We start from the raw sequence: 16436 nt of genomic DNA, 5'->3' as shown, positions 1-16436 counted from the left end.
GTTCTGATCCTTGTTCTATTGTATTTAAACTGTTTTCTTCTCTAGAAACTTTAGAGTCTGTTTTGGTGTTCTAAAATTTCAAGATGAAATGCTCTGAAGTAGGTCTATCATCAGTCATTATTCTGAGTCCTTCATAGGTCCTTTCAATGTGAAACTTAAGTCCTTCAGTTATGAGAACTTTTCTTGTGTTTCTTCTTTGAAATATTTTACCTTGTGTTTTTCTCATACTCTTTTTGGAGTTCTTATTTTTCTGTTATTGGACCTCTTGGAATAATCCCCTCATTTCTTTCTTTTTTCCTCCCTCTGTTTTGCTCTTTGCCTTTTTGTTCTGTTTTTTAGAAAATTTCTTCAATTCCAGTTTGCCATCCTGCTTTTGAAGGCTTTTTCCTTAAGATTTTACTTTATTTTAATTTTTGTTTATTTTTTTAGAGAGAGACAGAACACAAGTTGGGGAGAGGGGCAGAGAGAGAAAGAGAATCTCAGGCAGGCTCCACACTGATGGTAGGGCTCGGTCCCATGACCCTGGGATCATAACCTGAACCAAAATCAAGAGTCAGAGACACTCAACCAACTGAGTCACCCAGGCGCCCCTCTTAAGATTTTATTTTTAAGAAAGAATGCTGAATTTTGTCAAATGTTTTCTGCATCGACTGACAGAATCATATGGTTCTTTTCTTTTATTGATGTGATGTATCACATTGATTTGTGAATGTTGAACCCGCCCTGCAGCCCAGGAATGAATCCCACTTGTTCGTGGTGAATAATTCTTTTTATATGCTGTTGAATTCGATTTGCTAGTCTCTTGTTGAGAATTTTTGCATCCATATTCATCAGGGATATTGGCCTGTAGTTCTCTTTTTTTGCTGGGTCTCTGTCTGGTTTAGAAATCAAAGTAATGCTGGCTTCATAGAATGAGTCTGGAAGTTTTCCTTCCCTTTTCTATTTTTTGGAACAGCTTGAGAAGGATAGGTATTATCTCTGCTTTAAATGTCTGGTAGAATTCCCCTGGGAAGCCATCTGGTCCTGGACTCTTATTTGTTGGGAGATTTTTGATAACGGATTCAATTTCTTCGCTGGTTATGGATCTGTTCAAGTTTTCTATTTCTTCCCATTTAAGTTTTAGAAGTGTGTGGGTGTTTAGGAATTTGTCCATTTCTTCCAGGTTGTCCAGTTTGTTGGCATATAATTTTTCATAGTATTCCCTGATAATTGCTTGTATTTCTCAGGGATTGGTGGTGATAATTCCATTTTCATTCATGATTTTATCTATTTGGGTCATCTCCCTTTTCTTTTTGAGAAGCATGGCTAGAGGTTTATCAATGTTGTTTATTTTTTCAAAAAACCAACTCTTGGTTTCATTGATCTGCTCTACTGTTTTTTTAGATTCTGTATTGTTTATTTCTGCTCTGATCTTTATTATTTCTCTTCTTCTGCTGGGTTTGGGGTGTCTTTGCTGTTCTGCTTCTATTTCCTTTAGGTGTGCTGTTAGATTTTGTATTTGGGATTTTTCTTGTTTCTGGAGATAGGCCTGGATTGCAATATATTTTCCTCTCAGGACTGCCTTCGCTGCATCCCAAAGCGTTTGGATTGTTGTATTTTCATTTTCGTTTGTTTCCATGTATTTTTTAATTTCTTCTCTAATTGCCTGGTTGACCCATTCATTCTTTAGTAGGGCGTTCTTTAACCTCCATGCTTTTGGAGGTTTTCCAGACTTTTTCCTGTGGTTGATTTCAAGTTTCATAGCATTGAGTGTCTGTAAGTGTGCATGGTATGATCTCAATTTTTGTATACTTATGAAGGGCTGTTTTGTGACCCAGCATGTGATCTATGTTGGAGAACATTGCACGTGCACTCGAGAAGAAAGTATACTCCATTGCTTTGGGATGCAGAGTTCTAACTATATCTGTCAAGTCCATCTGATCCATGTATCATTCAGGGCCCTTGTTTCTTTATTGACCGTGTGACTAGATGATCTATCCATTTCTGTAAGTGGGGTGTTAAAGTCCCCTGCAATTACCACATTCTTATCAATAAGGTTGCTTATGTTTGTGAGTAATTGTTTTGTATATTTGGGGGCTCCCATATTCGGCGCATAGACATTTCCTGATGGATAGACCCTGCAATTATTATATAATGCCCTTCTTTATCTCTTGTTACAGCCTTTAAAGTCTAGTTTGTCTAAGTATGGCTACTCCAGCTTTCTTTTGACTTACAGTAGCATGATAGATAGTTCTCCATCCCCTCACTTTCAATCTGAAGGTGTCCTCAGGTCTGAAGTGAGTCTCTTGTAGACAGCAAATAGATGGGTCTTGTTTTTTTATCCATTCTGATACCCTGTGTCTTTTGGTTGGAGTGTTTAGTCCATTTACATTCAGTGTTATTATTGAAAGATATGGGTTTAGAGTCATTGTGATGTCTGTAGGTTTCAAAGCTGTAATCATCAAGACAGCATGGTATTGGCACAAAAACAGACACATAGACCATTGGAATAGAGTAGAGGCTCCAGAATTGGACCCACAAAAGTATGGCCAACTAATCTTTGACAAAGCAGGAAAGAATATCCAGTGGAAAAAAGACAGTCTCTTTAACAAATGGTGCTGGGAGAACTGGACGGCAACATGCAGAAGAATGAAACTAGACCACTTTCTTACACCATTCACAAAAATAAACTCAAAATGGATGAAGGACCTGAATGTGAGACAGGAAACTATCAAAACCCTAGAGGAGAAAGCAGGAAAAAACCTCTCTGACCTCAGCCACACCAATTTCTTACTTGACATATCTCCAAAGGCAAGGGAATTAAAAGCAAAAATGAACTACTGGGACCTCATGAAGATAAAAAGCTTCTGCACAGCAAAGGAAACCATCAACAAAACTAAAAGGCAACCGACAGAATGGGAAAAGATATTTGCAAATGACATATCAGACAAAGGGCTAGTATCCAAAATCTATAAAGAGCTCACCAAACTCCACACCCAAAAAACAAATAATCCAGTGAAGAAATGGGCAGAAAACATGAATAGACACTTCTCTAAAGAAGACATCCAGATGGCCAACAGGCACATGAAAAGATGCTCAATGTCGCTCCTCATCAGGGAAATACAAATCAAAACCACACTCAGATATCACCTCACGCCAGAGTGGCCAAAATGAACAAATCAGGAGACTATAGATGCTGGAGGGGATGTGGAGAAACGGGAACCCTCTTGCACTGTTGGTGGGAATGCAAACTGGTGCAGCCACTCTGGAAAACAGTTTGGAGGTTCCTCAAAAAATTAAAAATAGACCTATCCTATGATCCAGCAATAGCACTGCCAGGAATTTACTCAAGGGATACAGGAGTGCTGATGCATAGGGGCACTTGTACCCCAATATTTATAGCAGCACTCTCAACAATAGCCAAATTATGGAAAGAGCCTAAACGTCCATCAACTGATGAATGGATAAAGAAATTGTGGTTTATATACACAATGGAATACTACTTGGCAATGAGAAATAATGAAATCTGGCCATCGGTAGCAACATGGATTGAACGGGAGAGTGTTATGCTAAGTGAAATAAGTCATAGAGAGAAAGACAGATACCATATGTTTCCACTCTTATGTGGATCCTGAGAAACTTAACAGAAGACCATGGGGGAGGGGGAAGAAAAAAAAAGTTAGGGAGAGAGCCAAACCACAAGAGACTCTTAAAAACTGAGAATAAACTGAGGTTTGATGGAGTTTGGGGGGAGGGGAGGGTGGGTGATGGGCATTGAGGAGGGCACCTGTTGGGATGAGCACTGGGTGTTACATGGAAACAAGTTTGACAGTAAATTTCATATTAAAAAAAAAAGATTTTATTTTTAAGTAATCTCTACACTCAATGTGAGGCTTGAGCCCACAACCCCAAATGAGCCAGCCAGGTACCCCAACGGCTTTTTTCTTTAAATTTTTGCTGCTGTATTTTCATTTTCTAAGATGATTTTGTTTCTCAGATGTTTCAATGGTCCTTATCTTCTTTTATTTCTCTGACAACATAAATTTTTTTCTGCTCCAAGATTGATCTTTATTTTCACAGTTCATTTTCTTCTGTTTGTTTTGCTCTTTTCTTTCATGTTAGCATTTTCCTTACATGTGATAATCCTGGGCCAGCCTTTTATATTTAAAAGTAAGGTACTAAAACGTGAGTGGAGCTGTGGGCAAGGCTTGTTAACTAGCAGGAAGCTGGATATTTCACTGGGGACCCACAGATGTCAATGTCTGTGGATCTTCTCTTTTGGGCCTGTTTTCTCAGGGAAATCCTCTTTTTTATTACCTACGTATGTTGAGACTGTCCCCGAACTGTGGGGAGAAAGGTGCTTCCTCCGTTAGGGAGGGAGGGCTCTAGGAGGGAGGGTCTTATTGTTCCCAGGCAGAATTTCACTCATTGCCACTGCTTTTAGTCATCTGTCTCATTCCCACTCACATTTGGGCCTCTCTGGTTCACTCTCTGCAAATAGTAAACCTTCGGACTTCTCGCTGGAGAGAAGTACCAGGCACAAGAGAAGACATCTGGGATATGTGTTGCTGATGCATGCATACGTGGTACCAGTGTAGCTGGGATCTGAATTGATTTCTTTAGAAACATATAAAATTTATAATCTCGATAAACATACCAATTTAGTAGTTCTTTCTGAAAAACAAAACTGCCTAGGAGGATCATTCTGAAGAAATTCTGAAGAAAATTCTGTGTGATTTCTAGGCTATACCTTTTCCTCCTTGGTTTGGTCTCTTTCAGAGCAAATTGGAGCTTTGGCAGATCAGCACATTGTCCATGTGGCATGTGGTGAGTCCCACAGTCTGGCCCTCAGTGACCGGGGCCAGCTGTTTTCGTGGGGTGCAGGGAGTGATGGTCAACTGGGACTCATGACTACTGAGGATTCGGTGGCAGTGCCCAGGTAAGAATGTCATGGACAGGAATCTGACTTTTCAGATATCAGTTTTATAAATTCTGTTTCTTGCTGTTGCTTTGTTAGACTCTTTGTTTTTGGTTCTACTTCATTTAATTGCTATTCTTTTTTGGTGCCACTGCTGTGCCTTATACTTTATAGCATGTATAACAAAAATTGTAATTATTTATAGAAATGTCTATCTCCAGTTAAAAAAATGTGAGTTGTTCAAGAATTGTACTTTATTTATTCTAGTAACCTAGTTGCTAGCATAGTATTTGAAACTCAATAAATGTTTGAATAAATCATCTTTTTACTTGCTGGACTTAGTAACCTTTAATTTAAAATTGTAAGCCTAAATCAATTACTCAGTTAAGGACTTTAAACTACAATCAAAAGGTTGACCCACTACTCTAAAAATAAGCCATTATGAGCATTATGAGCAGCTAAAATAGCATACAGAAGTTTTTTTTTAACACAAAAATATTAATCATTCATTTTGAGTCTCAAATATTTACTTCAATTCTGAATCTTAGATGGTTTAATTAAGTATCCATCAGATGCTTCACCACTAAGTAAATATTCAAAATAATGAAATTACTTCCAGGTGAACTTCTTAGGGGTGGAGTCTCAGTTTTTCAAGAGTTCTTGATGATTAAAGAGGCCACCAGTTTATTTCCTTCATTTAATTCCTGTGTTTTTTTTTTTATATTACAAATATATATAGCTTCCCCCTACAAGAGTACTTGTCATATTCTCTGTAACTGTTTTTTTTAATGACTATCTGTTGTACAAAGCTGGGAGCTCTTGATGGCATGAGACCTAGATTATTCATTTTAGTATCACTGTTGTTAAGGGTGCCCAGCACATGTGCTGCTTATTGAAAATCTGTTTAATAAACAACCTCTCCTTCCCTGCCCAGTTATTGTCCCCTTAGAGAACCAAATACTCTTCTTCCTCTTCCTTTTTGCCCTTCTTCGATTTATATCTCTTTAATCAAAAGCTGTTTTAAGGAAAAGAGGAACATGAAGAGTGATTTGATTCACTTCCTGATTTAGAACAGCTAATATCTTGGATTTATTTTTTCCAAAAATTAGTTTAATTTGGGGGGGAGAGAGTGGCAATAAAAAAAAGGGTGCTATATATATTTTAATGAGACTGTGTGATAATTAGGGAAAAGATTTATAACATAAATGACAAAAATATTTCACTTGTTGATTACCAAAGACTCAAAGGTTTTTAGTGGCATTTCATTTCTAAAAGTGAAGTAACTTGTGTTATAGGAATGATTTAATTTTTGTTAGTCATATCTAAATTATGGATGACTTCTGAGGCCTTGGTTTGTATATAATTTTATATTTTAACTTAGTTGAAATAAATTTGTTATTTCATATCCTAGCATTGTGGAAAGTAACATAGCTTTGAAGTCAAACAGCTTCAGATTCTATTCTAATACAGGTTTTATTATTTATTAAGTGGGTGACCTTGAACAAACTGTTTAACTTATCTAAACCTCGATTTCTTAACTTAAAAGTGGTATTATGTATTGTGTGCCTTTAAGAAGTTACTGGGAGGATAGAATGAGATGCGTAGGTAAAACATACTATATGCTTGCATTCTTTATATATCCCTCCTCTCCACCTCAAGGCTATAATTTCTCTGTTGTTTATCTTTGTCCTTTTGATCTGCTTCCTTTCTATGTGATTATGAAGGTTGTGACAAGAATAATGGTTGACCCATGAAGGGAGAATCATAGGGAATTTGAGTGGAAACTGGCCAAGGAAAAAAGGACTCTTACTGCATAAAATTTCTGAAACATTTGTCCCTTAGGTAGTAATACATTTTCCAATTTTAAAAAGTAGTGGGGTTCTACATGCTATTGATACACAAAACAACTTGGATGAATGTCCAGGGAATTATTCTGAGAGGGAAAAAGAGCCAATCCCAAAAGTTTACCTACTGAATGCTTTCATTTGTATAACATTCTTGAAATGAAAGAATTTTGGAAATGGAAGATAGATTAGTGGTTGTCAAGGGCTAGGATAGGGGAGGGGAACAGTGGTTATAAAAGTATAACATGAAGAATCCTCATGATGTTTGAACCATTCAGTATCTTGATTGTGGTGGATACATGAACCTATACAGGTAATAAAATTAATACACAGAATTGAGTACAAATAAAGCTAGGGAAATAGGAGTAAGATTTATAGATTTTATTAATATTAGTATCCTGGTTATGATTTTTATACTGTGGATTCACAAAATGTCACCACTAGTGGAAACTGGACAGAGTATACATGTGATCTCTCTGTACTATTTTTTTTTTAATTTACTTACTATTTTTATTTGTCAACTTTTTATTTAAATTCTAGTTAGTTAACATGTAGTGTAATATTTCTATATTATTTCCTATAACTGTATGTCAATCTACAATTATCTCAATAAAAAATAGTTGGGTTCTATTTGGTGCTAAATGCACATGTGAACTCTGTTATATAAACTTTTCGTATGTGAGAAAATAAAACATTAACAAAAGCAATATGTCCTTGCCACTCTAAATAATTTCCTCCCCACTGGGCATCTATATTCTAAGACACCCCTCTCCCGAGGGCATGTCCATCTGACTCCTTTGTTCCGTTGGCATAGACTTAATGCAGAGGAACATGGCAACTTGCAAGCTGTTACAATAGGGAACAGGAGATATTCCCAGGTGCCCAATTCTGTGGGGCAGCACCAGGCACGTTGCATGGAGTTTTTTCATTTATTTTTTTACCACAACGTGTAAAATAAGTACTGTTTTTGTCCCTGTCTTTCACATGAGCAAGCAGAGGAGCAGGATTTGAAATGTATTCATATGATTTTCCTCTTTATCATCCTAGGGAATTTGGGTTTTGCCCTTATTTTTTTAAAAATTGTGGTAAACAAAAATTGTAAAATACACCAAACATAAAATTTTCCATCTTAACCATTTTTAAGTGTGTAATGTTAAGTATACTTACATAGTTATATGAACAGTCTCCATAAATTGTAAAAACCTATCTTGCAAAAATTGAAGTCTACCCATTAAACAGCAACTCCCTGTTTCTCATCATCAGACTTGATTTGTATGAATTTGAGTACTCTTGATATCTCTCATAAGTGTATTCATAAGATATTTGCCTTTTGTTACTGGATAATTTCACTTAGCATAATGTCTTCTAGTTTCACCCATACTGCAGCATATGTCAGAGTTTCCATTTTTTCAAAGGCTGATTAATATCCCATTGTATGAATATATGACATTTTGTTTTTCCACTCATCTATTGATAGACACTTGAGTTGCTTCTACCTTTTGGCCATTGTGAATAATGCTGTTCTGAACATGGGTCTACAAGTATCTCTTTGGGACCCTGCTTTCAATTCTTCTAGATATGTACCCAGAAGTGGGATTGCTGGATCATGGCATTGCCCTCATTTTGAAAACCATTTAGACACCAGCCATATTCCTGGGCATCTCTGTTCCATAACTTACTCCATTTGCCCCTCAATTGGAGATGAGAAGGTGGGAATTAACAGAGTTATGGTGGTCGGTTTAAGTGCAGACATGTTTTTTATTTTGTTTCGTTTTGTTTTTTAACAGTAGCTGCCTAACAGTAACTCCTAACCTAGGAGGTTGGTGAAAGAACTAGTAGAATTATATCATGTAAGATCATGTATTTGATTTTTAAAAGTCTTCTAGGAAAGATGTTATTGATTACAACCGTTGGGAATATTCCTGATCATTGTGCATGCCTCTTAAGAGGAAAACCTTTTCTGTTTCAGGTTAATACAAAAACTGAACCAGCAGACGATATTACAAGTTTCCTGTGGCAACTGGCATTGCTTGGCTCTTGCAGCTGGTAATGTAACATTGAAATATTATGCTAACATTATGTTAATTTGGGAAACATTTCTCTTTGCATTTGTAGGTGACGTTATCTTACCGGACACCTTTAACTAACTGGTTAGGGTCTGTGCAGTGCTGTTGGACAGTGGCATTTCTCAGACAGCCTTTGTGCAGCTTTTCTCAGAGTGTGGACAATGAAGAAGGTGGTCATCAGTGCTCTCAGGGGAGGATGAGTAGGAGGAAGGACCCAACCTCAGTGCTCTTGAACATACAGAAGATTGTTTTTTTGTAGCTACAGTCAAGCTACATTCTACTATCAAGCTTCTAAATAAGTGAAAAAGAAGGTGTTAGAGAAACCTAAGCCAGCAAATAATAATGCATTCCATGTTAGAATAAATTTGAGGGGAAGTTGGTACCAACATGTGCTTGATCCTCTGTGAGATAGTCCAGGTAGAAGCTGGACCTTATGAGCCCTGGGTTTCATGATCTTGGTGTGGTTAGAACTAGTTCAGCTTGTTTAGTGGATCTAAGCCTAGTAACTGGCCTATTCAAAACCGAATTGACGTAAACATTTAATTTTTTCTTTGCGTAAATGTTCATAGCCTTCAAAGGGCAGTAAGACTCAGTTTATCTCTCTGTTGTCATGACAAGTGGGAATTTTGGTTTTGGCAGTCTTAATAGTATGAAGTGTCTGTCCCCTCGCTCTCAGGAGAGTTTGGTGCGTTGAAGGGGAGCAACTAACAAATGACTCTGCTGGGCAACTATGTTGTTCTAATGAGGTTATTTTTGTGAATGGAACTTGTATCATTTCTCATAATACTAGTTATCCTGTTTTTATTTCAGATGGTCAGTTCTTCACCTGGGGAAAGAATAGCCATGGGCAGCTGGGCCTGGGGAAGGAGTTCCCCTCCCAGGCTAGCCCACAGAGGGTGAGGTCCCTGGAGGGCATCCCCCTGGCTCAGGTGGCTGCAGGAGGAGCTCATAGCTTTGCCCTGTCTCTCTCAGGAGCAGTTTTTGGCTGGGGGATGAATAATGCAGGGCAGCTAGGGCTCAGTGATGAAGAAGGTAAGCAAACTCTTTATATGTATCTCTCTCTCTCTCTCTCTCTCTCTCTCTCTCTTTTTTTTTTTTTTTTTCAAAAGCCCAGCTTATTTGTTTAACACATGCTTCTTGAGAGTCTGCTATGTGCTGGACCCATGTTAGGTACTAAGGGTGCAACAGTGAACAAGAAAGATAATACCCTTGGCTTAGTGGAGATTGCATGCTAGTGGGCAGAAATAAACAACAGACCAGTAAATATATACTATGTCAGAGGGTTTGAGAGAAGAGTTAACCTGTTTTACATAAGGCTTCCTGGGAGGGTTTGCTTGATAAGATATTTGAGCAGACAGAGCCCTGCAGTCAAAGGGAACAGGGTGTATAGAGGCTGTGATGTGGGAAGATAGATGGTGTGCTCGAGTGAAATGAGAGGGGAGAAGAGTAGCAGAACTGGAGATCAGAGACGCAGTATAGGCCCAGTGACTCAGGGCCCTATAAGGCAAAGGAAAGATTTTGGCTTCCCTCAGTGAAAGGGGAAGACACTGGAGGTTTTGAGGAGAAGAGTGATCTAATTTCACTTTGGCTATCACGGGTCCAGGGGAGGCTAGAAGACCAGTTTGGAGACAGCGGGAATAAAGTTGGATTTTAATATACTTTGAAGGCGGAGCCAGTTAGTTTTTCACATTGTTGGGTGTGTGGTTTGAAATAAAAAGAGAACTAGAAAGATAAAGGTACCATTTATGGAATGAGGAAAACTGTGTGTGCGTGCGCGTGTGTGCATGTGTGTGTGTGTGTGTGTGTGTGTGTGTGTGTGGTGCATGCGGTGAGAGTGGGCAGAGTTGGAAAGTGTGGGGAAACCATGAGTTAGGTTTTAGATGTATTAAAAACGAGATGTCTGGGATGCCTGGGTGGCTCAGTCAAGTGTTAGACTCTTGATTTCGGCTCAGGTCATGATCTCATGGTTCTTGAGATCAAGCCTCACATCGGGCTTCATGCTGGTAGTGCAGAGCCTGCTTGAGATTCTCTCTCTCTCCCTCTTTCTCTCTGCCCCTTATCCCCTCAAAAATAAATAAATAACCCTAAAAAAACATGGTATCTGCTAGACATTCCAGTGGACGTGTAGGCAGAAAGGAGAATATGTGAGTCAGGAATCCAGGGGGACCCAAAATTCATGTCAAGATAGCTGTGTTTGATATTTCATCTCAAAGACAAAATGGTAGTGACATTCTCATTTTTCTCTTACTTTAGATCGAGAGTCTCCTTGCCACGTGAAACTCTTACGAACCCAAAAAGTCGTCTATATTAGTTGTGGAGAAGAACACACAGCAGTCCTCACAAAAGTAAGGGACTCAGAGCATTCTGGTTTGTTCTGTGATGCTTTCTTTGGTGCTAGATATGACACAGATGATTATTATTACTTGATTATTTTTGATAGCATTTTTTAGCATAGTGATGGTGTTTAAAAATAGTTCAATATAATCTTAAAATATATAGCAACATTTTTTGTTCCTGTAAAACAATTAAATATGTGAAAAACAAAGAGCAATGTACTTAATGTTTTAAAATTATCAACTTATTTCTTCTAAAACAGTTATATCTAGAGAGAATGAAAATGTATTTTTACATTGAACAAATACTGTTATAGATTCACTTTAGTAAAATGTCTTAGCATTTATTCAAGTACAGCAGGGAATAAAGTAGCTCACTCACCAAGGAGTTTGTGGAGCATTTAATTTATTATATACGAATGATTGTGCAAAATCATGCCATGTCACCTACCTCTGTTTCTTCTTATTTTGTTTGCTTCCGAACACATCATTGTACTTTTAAACAACTTTTGAAATTTAAAGATGGCGCCTATTCCCTTGAGCAGTGCTGTCTTTGTTCCATAAAGATATAGTTTTAATTTCCTTTATTATTATTATTTTTTATTTAATGAACATACTAAAGATGTGATTTGGGTGAAGGATCATGTGAGTGTAGTGTTCTTGTACAGACTGCTGTGATAAGAATTTTGCATACAGAGATTTTTAGAGGAGTATACTCAAACTCAGAGATACAGTGCAGTCATGTGGTATTTGTCCCTTGTTAGAGTGGAGGTGTGTTTACCTTTGGTGCTGGTTCCTGTGGGCAACTTGGACATGATTCCATGAACGATGAGGTTAATCCAAGAAGAGTTCTGGAGCTGATGGGCAGTGAAGTAACGCAGATTGCTTGTGGCCGGTGAGTGCTCCTCAGAGCTTCCTAGTGTCTATTAAGACCCAGAAATGAATTTTGTCTTTGTCGTGACCAAGCATATGGATCAGTATCTTAAGAGATCTTAACTGCATACACACCTATGGGGAAAGTTTGGAGAGAGTCTAATCTGAGCAGTGTGTGACAAGGATGGGTTTGAGATGAGTGGATCAAGTTGGGGACATTAGGTTTCTTCTGGGATAAAGACTGGTAGGATAGGGGGGAAGACATGAAGAAGGGAAAGTGAGAGAGCCTCAAAGAACTTCTTGGAAATTTTGCCTGGTCCACCCTGCTTCTTCTCTGTCATCCCACAGGCCAAATACAGCAGGCCATGCAGCCTTTTCTAAGTCTTGCCCATCCTTCTTGTTGCCTAGAGTCTCAGAGAAGGGCAGCATTATGGAGAGCCAGCTGCTGCTTGCTTGCAAACAGTCACATGTAAATGTGGGGTAGGATTTCTTAGGGGCATCCCTAGGTATTGCTGTGCTCATATGTGGTGGTTAAAAGAGTCTGAGTGTATGTCCCTATTAGTAGAAACTATGCTGGTAAGTTATTTTAAATTATTTTTCCCCAGACAACACACTCTAGCCTTCGTGCCTTCTTCTGGACTCATCTATGCATTCGGTTGTGGAGCAAGAGGTCAATTGGGAACGGGACACACTTGTAACGTTAAATGCCCATCCCCTGTGAAAGGTTACTGGGCTGCCCATAGTGGCCAGCTTTCAGCCAGAGCTGGTAAGAGTGATTTTCATTGGAATTTAATGGTATTTTAAGTGATAAAAAATTTTTATAGAACACATATCTGTTTTTTACCTTGAAGTCTTTTGGAGGAAATAAATATGAGATATATTATTTTAACATTGATCAACAAATACTTGAGTAGTTACTATGCATGAGGCCTTATAATTAAGATCCTAGAGATCTTGATTGAGATCAAGCAAAAAATGTTACTTTGGCCCTAAAGACCTTGGTGGTGGTGTATAAATTTTATTTATTATCATTGCTGATAATGAAAGTTAATGTTTATTGAATGCTTAACCAAGCTCCATTACTTAAGCTAAGCACCAAAAACAACCTTAAGAATTGGTGGTTATGATTCCTATGTTGGAGATGAGGAAATTGAGTCTTAAGGAGGTTAAGTAACTTGCCCAAGATTACATAGATTCTGGGGACAGGAATTAAACCCAGGTCTGCCTCATTCTAAAGCCTGTGCTCTTTATGCTTGTGCTGTGTTACCTTTACTTTTGCTACTCTGGTCATAACATCATGACATGATTTCTTTTTATGCCATTTTTTTTCTTCCCTTAAAAAAATAAGTTAAATAACATAACATCCATTTCATTGGAAATCCAAATAAGGCAGTCACTCTATATGAGTGGCTTGAAATAATAAATCCAGGGGCTGACATGGAGCCGGAGAGCCATTAAAAAGAAGTGTGATTTAATAATAACTTTGATTTTGAAGACTATAAAGTGACTTATGGCTTGATTAGGATTTTTAAAAAATGTTTATTTTTATTTATTTTGAGAGAGAGCAAGCAGTGAAAGGGTAGAGAGAGAGGGAGAGAGAGAGGATCCCAAGTAGGCTCCATGCTGTCAGTACAGAGCCCAGTGCGGAGCTCAGTCTTAAAAACTGTGAGATCATGACCTGGGCTGAAATTAAGAGTTGGACGCTTAACCGGTGGAGCCATCCAAGTGCCCCGATTAGGATTTTCTTTTTAAACAATAATAACCATAAGTTTTCTGCTGGTTTATAACTTCAGTGCAAGGACTGAGTCTTTTCCTCTTTGTAAATCTGACATATAGCACAAGGCCTGGCACAGACTTCTCAGTCAGTCAAGATGTATGGAATGAATATATGAGCATCTAAAAATGTAGTGGAACTTACAATATAAAATAAACAAAATTTGGTTTTGATGATGTTCCCCACAGTGAAGGAATGGCTAGTTGTCCTCTTCTCTGTCATTTGAGAATTTCTTTTACCCCAAGGCATTGTAGTCATGCTAGGAATGCATGTGTTTAAGAAATATACCAATTTTAAAAACTCAAGTGTTGTATCAATTAATTTGGAACCACAAATTCTTAAAGTTTCATTACGACCTAATTTATGTGATCATAAATTTGTGTTTGGATGTTTGCCAGGATGATTTTATAACGTTAAGTAGGTAAATTTCAATTCATTATGTAAATGCTGTGGTTTTAGGAACCTTCATGGTAATGTGGGAGCACAGAGGAAGGCATCAAGGAGTATTCCGGTTAGAGGAAGTTTGAGCTGTGTCTTAAAGGATGATTTGGAGTTAGCCAGGTAGAGGACTGTGAGGGAGTGGGCAGTGGTGAGTACCACGGAATCACACAATTCCAGGAGCACCGTTGCAACTTCGCCCTAGGAGGCACCATCATGGAGAGTACAGTGTGCACGGGGGGTGGTGGTGGAAGGAAAAGATGTGGAGGTAGGGAATAGTGTGGTCTGTTAGCAATGAAAGCAATGTGGTGGTATTGGAAAGTCACCGTGGATATGGTGTGATGGAAGATAAAGCAGGGAGTAGGAAATGGAGGTCCTTACATGACAAGCTTCATCCTGAAGGGGCTAGAGACCACCACACTCTGATGTTGGATTATTTCTTAGGCATGTTACCGTTGATAGTAGTGACTATTTAAAATTTCAGGTCAGTGGCATGAAAGATGAGAATGAAAAATAGAAACAAGGTCAGGATTAGCTGGCAGTTAGGGAGGGGGTGGAGGTAGGGTTGGAGTGGGGGATACCATTTTATACATTTATTTTTAATCGAAGTAGAAACAGTTTTGGGCAGAGAGCCAGGCGAGAAGGTTTCTTCTCTGATATAAATAAAATGGATAGGAAACTAGTCTGAAGCGTATTTTGGAATATTAGAAAAGGGGATCATGGAAAAAGCTTAATTACTGAAAAATGTGCTGTTGAAAATTTTTTTTGACAGATCGCTTTAAATATCATATTGTTAAGCAGATCTTCTCTGGAGGAGACCAAACTTTCGTACTTTGCTCCAAATATGAGGTAAAATTTCTTTTCACTCTTCTTTGGGGATGGAATAATGGTGAACCAATATTTATTGTTATAAACAATTACATGAGAGCAATGTTACTCTTTGTTTCTAACAATTTTATCTTATTAAGGTAAGCCAACTAGAACTTGAAGACATTCTCTCTATTTTGCTTCTGTGAAGTACCAATAACTTTCCTGGTATTTTAATCGTAGGATTCTGATTTATAATTTAAAATTATTTGTTTATGTCTGTATTCCAAAAGATATTTAAGGAGGCCCAGAGAGTTTGTAATAACTTTGTTATTATTTGACTTTCCATTTCTTCCCTGTTAAGTAGCAACAAATGCTAGGTATTTGAAAATTTAGTGGGTGTGTTTGATGTGATTGAGTATATGCAAAATATAAAAGAGATGATACAGTATTCAGATATCCTTTATCATTTATCATTTGCTCACAGCACCACACTAAACTTTCAGATTGTCTCCAATGTCACTGTAGTGGATAAGTCAGGAAGAATGACATTCCAGTATCTTTTCAGGGTTGAAGGGAGAAGAGAAAGTGGTGCAGTATCTATGACAGAGCTTTTAATTGATTCTGTTCTTCTTGGACAAAGGAAGTCATTCTGAAACCAGGGGCACAGATTTGTTTCCTGCCCTGCACTCCCTTCCTTATTTTTGTGCTTTCTCTCCTCTCTTCTTCCTCGCCCACCCGCTTTTATTCAGGAAGCATGTATGGAGGACCAACCATGTATCGTGCATTGATTCTTATCCTCTCATGGAAGAGCAGGGAAGGGTTACTAGTGATGACAGAGGAATCAGAATTGGTTGGGAGGAAAAGAGGAGCTGTGGAGACAAGGGCCCTATGAGTCCTGGAAATTCTCCCCATTCGACTGATACTTTGCCATCTTTAAATCTAGTCAGTATAATTCTATGATGTGGTAGAAGAGGTTGTGCTGGAGTCTGTGGCTTCAGGTTGGACGGTGGAAGTGGACAATTAGATATTTTGCAGGTCAGGAGCCTGGAGAAGGTTCTGTTTAGTGCTACCATCTGGGGTGATTTGGAACTGCTGTGTTAGACCTATTTTAGACCTGGCTTCAGTGCTTCACAGAGAAATCTTGGAAAACTGAGATGCTTTTTTGTTTCTTCAAAATGCGAGTAAAGTGAAATATGAAAAGCACTAAATCTCTGCAGGATAATAATTTTTTGTCCATAAGTATTAGAGTTTGAAGTATTCATTTCCCTAGGAATTGACTTGAATAAAATTGTCCAACTTTAATTTTCCTGTGAAAGTTAACATAAAAACTTAGTTTTACTACTTTTATAAATACAGTACCTGATCTAAGTAGTTGGATTTAAAATTTATTGTACTTAACAC

The 16436-nt window shown here is 38.1% G+C and overlaps 1 protein-coding gene across 2 annotated transcripts in view; it reads left to right on the top strand.

Moving 5' to 3' along the window:
• HERC3 (HECT and RLD domain containing E3 ubiquitin protein ligase 3) overlaps positions 1-16436 on the top strand; it is a 110612-nt gene that overhangs the window by 47011 nt on the left and 47165 nt on the right. For both annotated transcript variants that reach the window (XM_053901397.1, XM_053901398.1), the window contains exons 4-10: positions 4759-4918; positions 8711-8787; positions 9618-9839; positions 11061-11152; positions 11905-12035; positions 12619-12779; positions 14998-15074. In XM_053901397.1, the coding sequence (XP_053757372.1) occupies positions 4759-4918; positions 8711-8787; positions 9618-9839; positions 11061-11152; positions 11905-12035; positions 12619-12779; positions 14998-15074 (920 nt within the window). The remainder of the gene's footprint in view (positions 1-4758; positions 4919-8710; positions 8788-9617; positions 9840-11060; positions 11153-11904; positions 12036-12618; positions 12780-14997; positions 15075-16436) is intronic.

Source organism: Panthera pardus, unplaced genomic scaffold, assembly GCF_024362965.1.
Source record: "Panthera pardus isolate Hobbes unplaced genomic scaffold, ASM2436296v1 HiC_scaffold_13, whole genome shotgun sequence".
NCBI classification, from domain to species: Eukaryota; Metazoa; Chordata; class Mammalia; order Carnivora; family Felidae; genus Panthera; species Panthera pardus.
The sequence above is the reverse complement of the archived record's forward strand: the minus strand, read 5'-3'. Positions and strand labels throughout refer to the sequence as shown.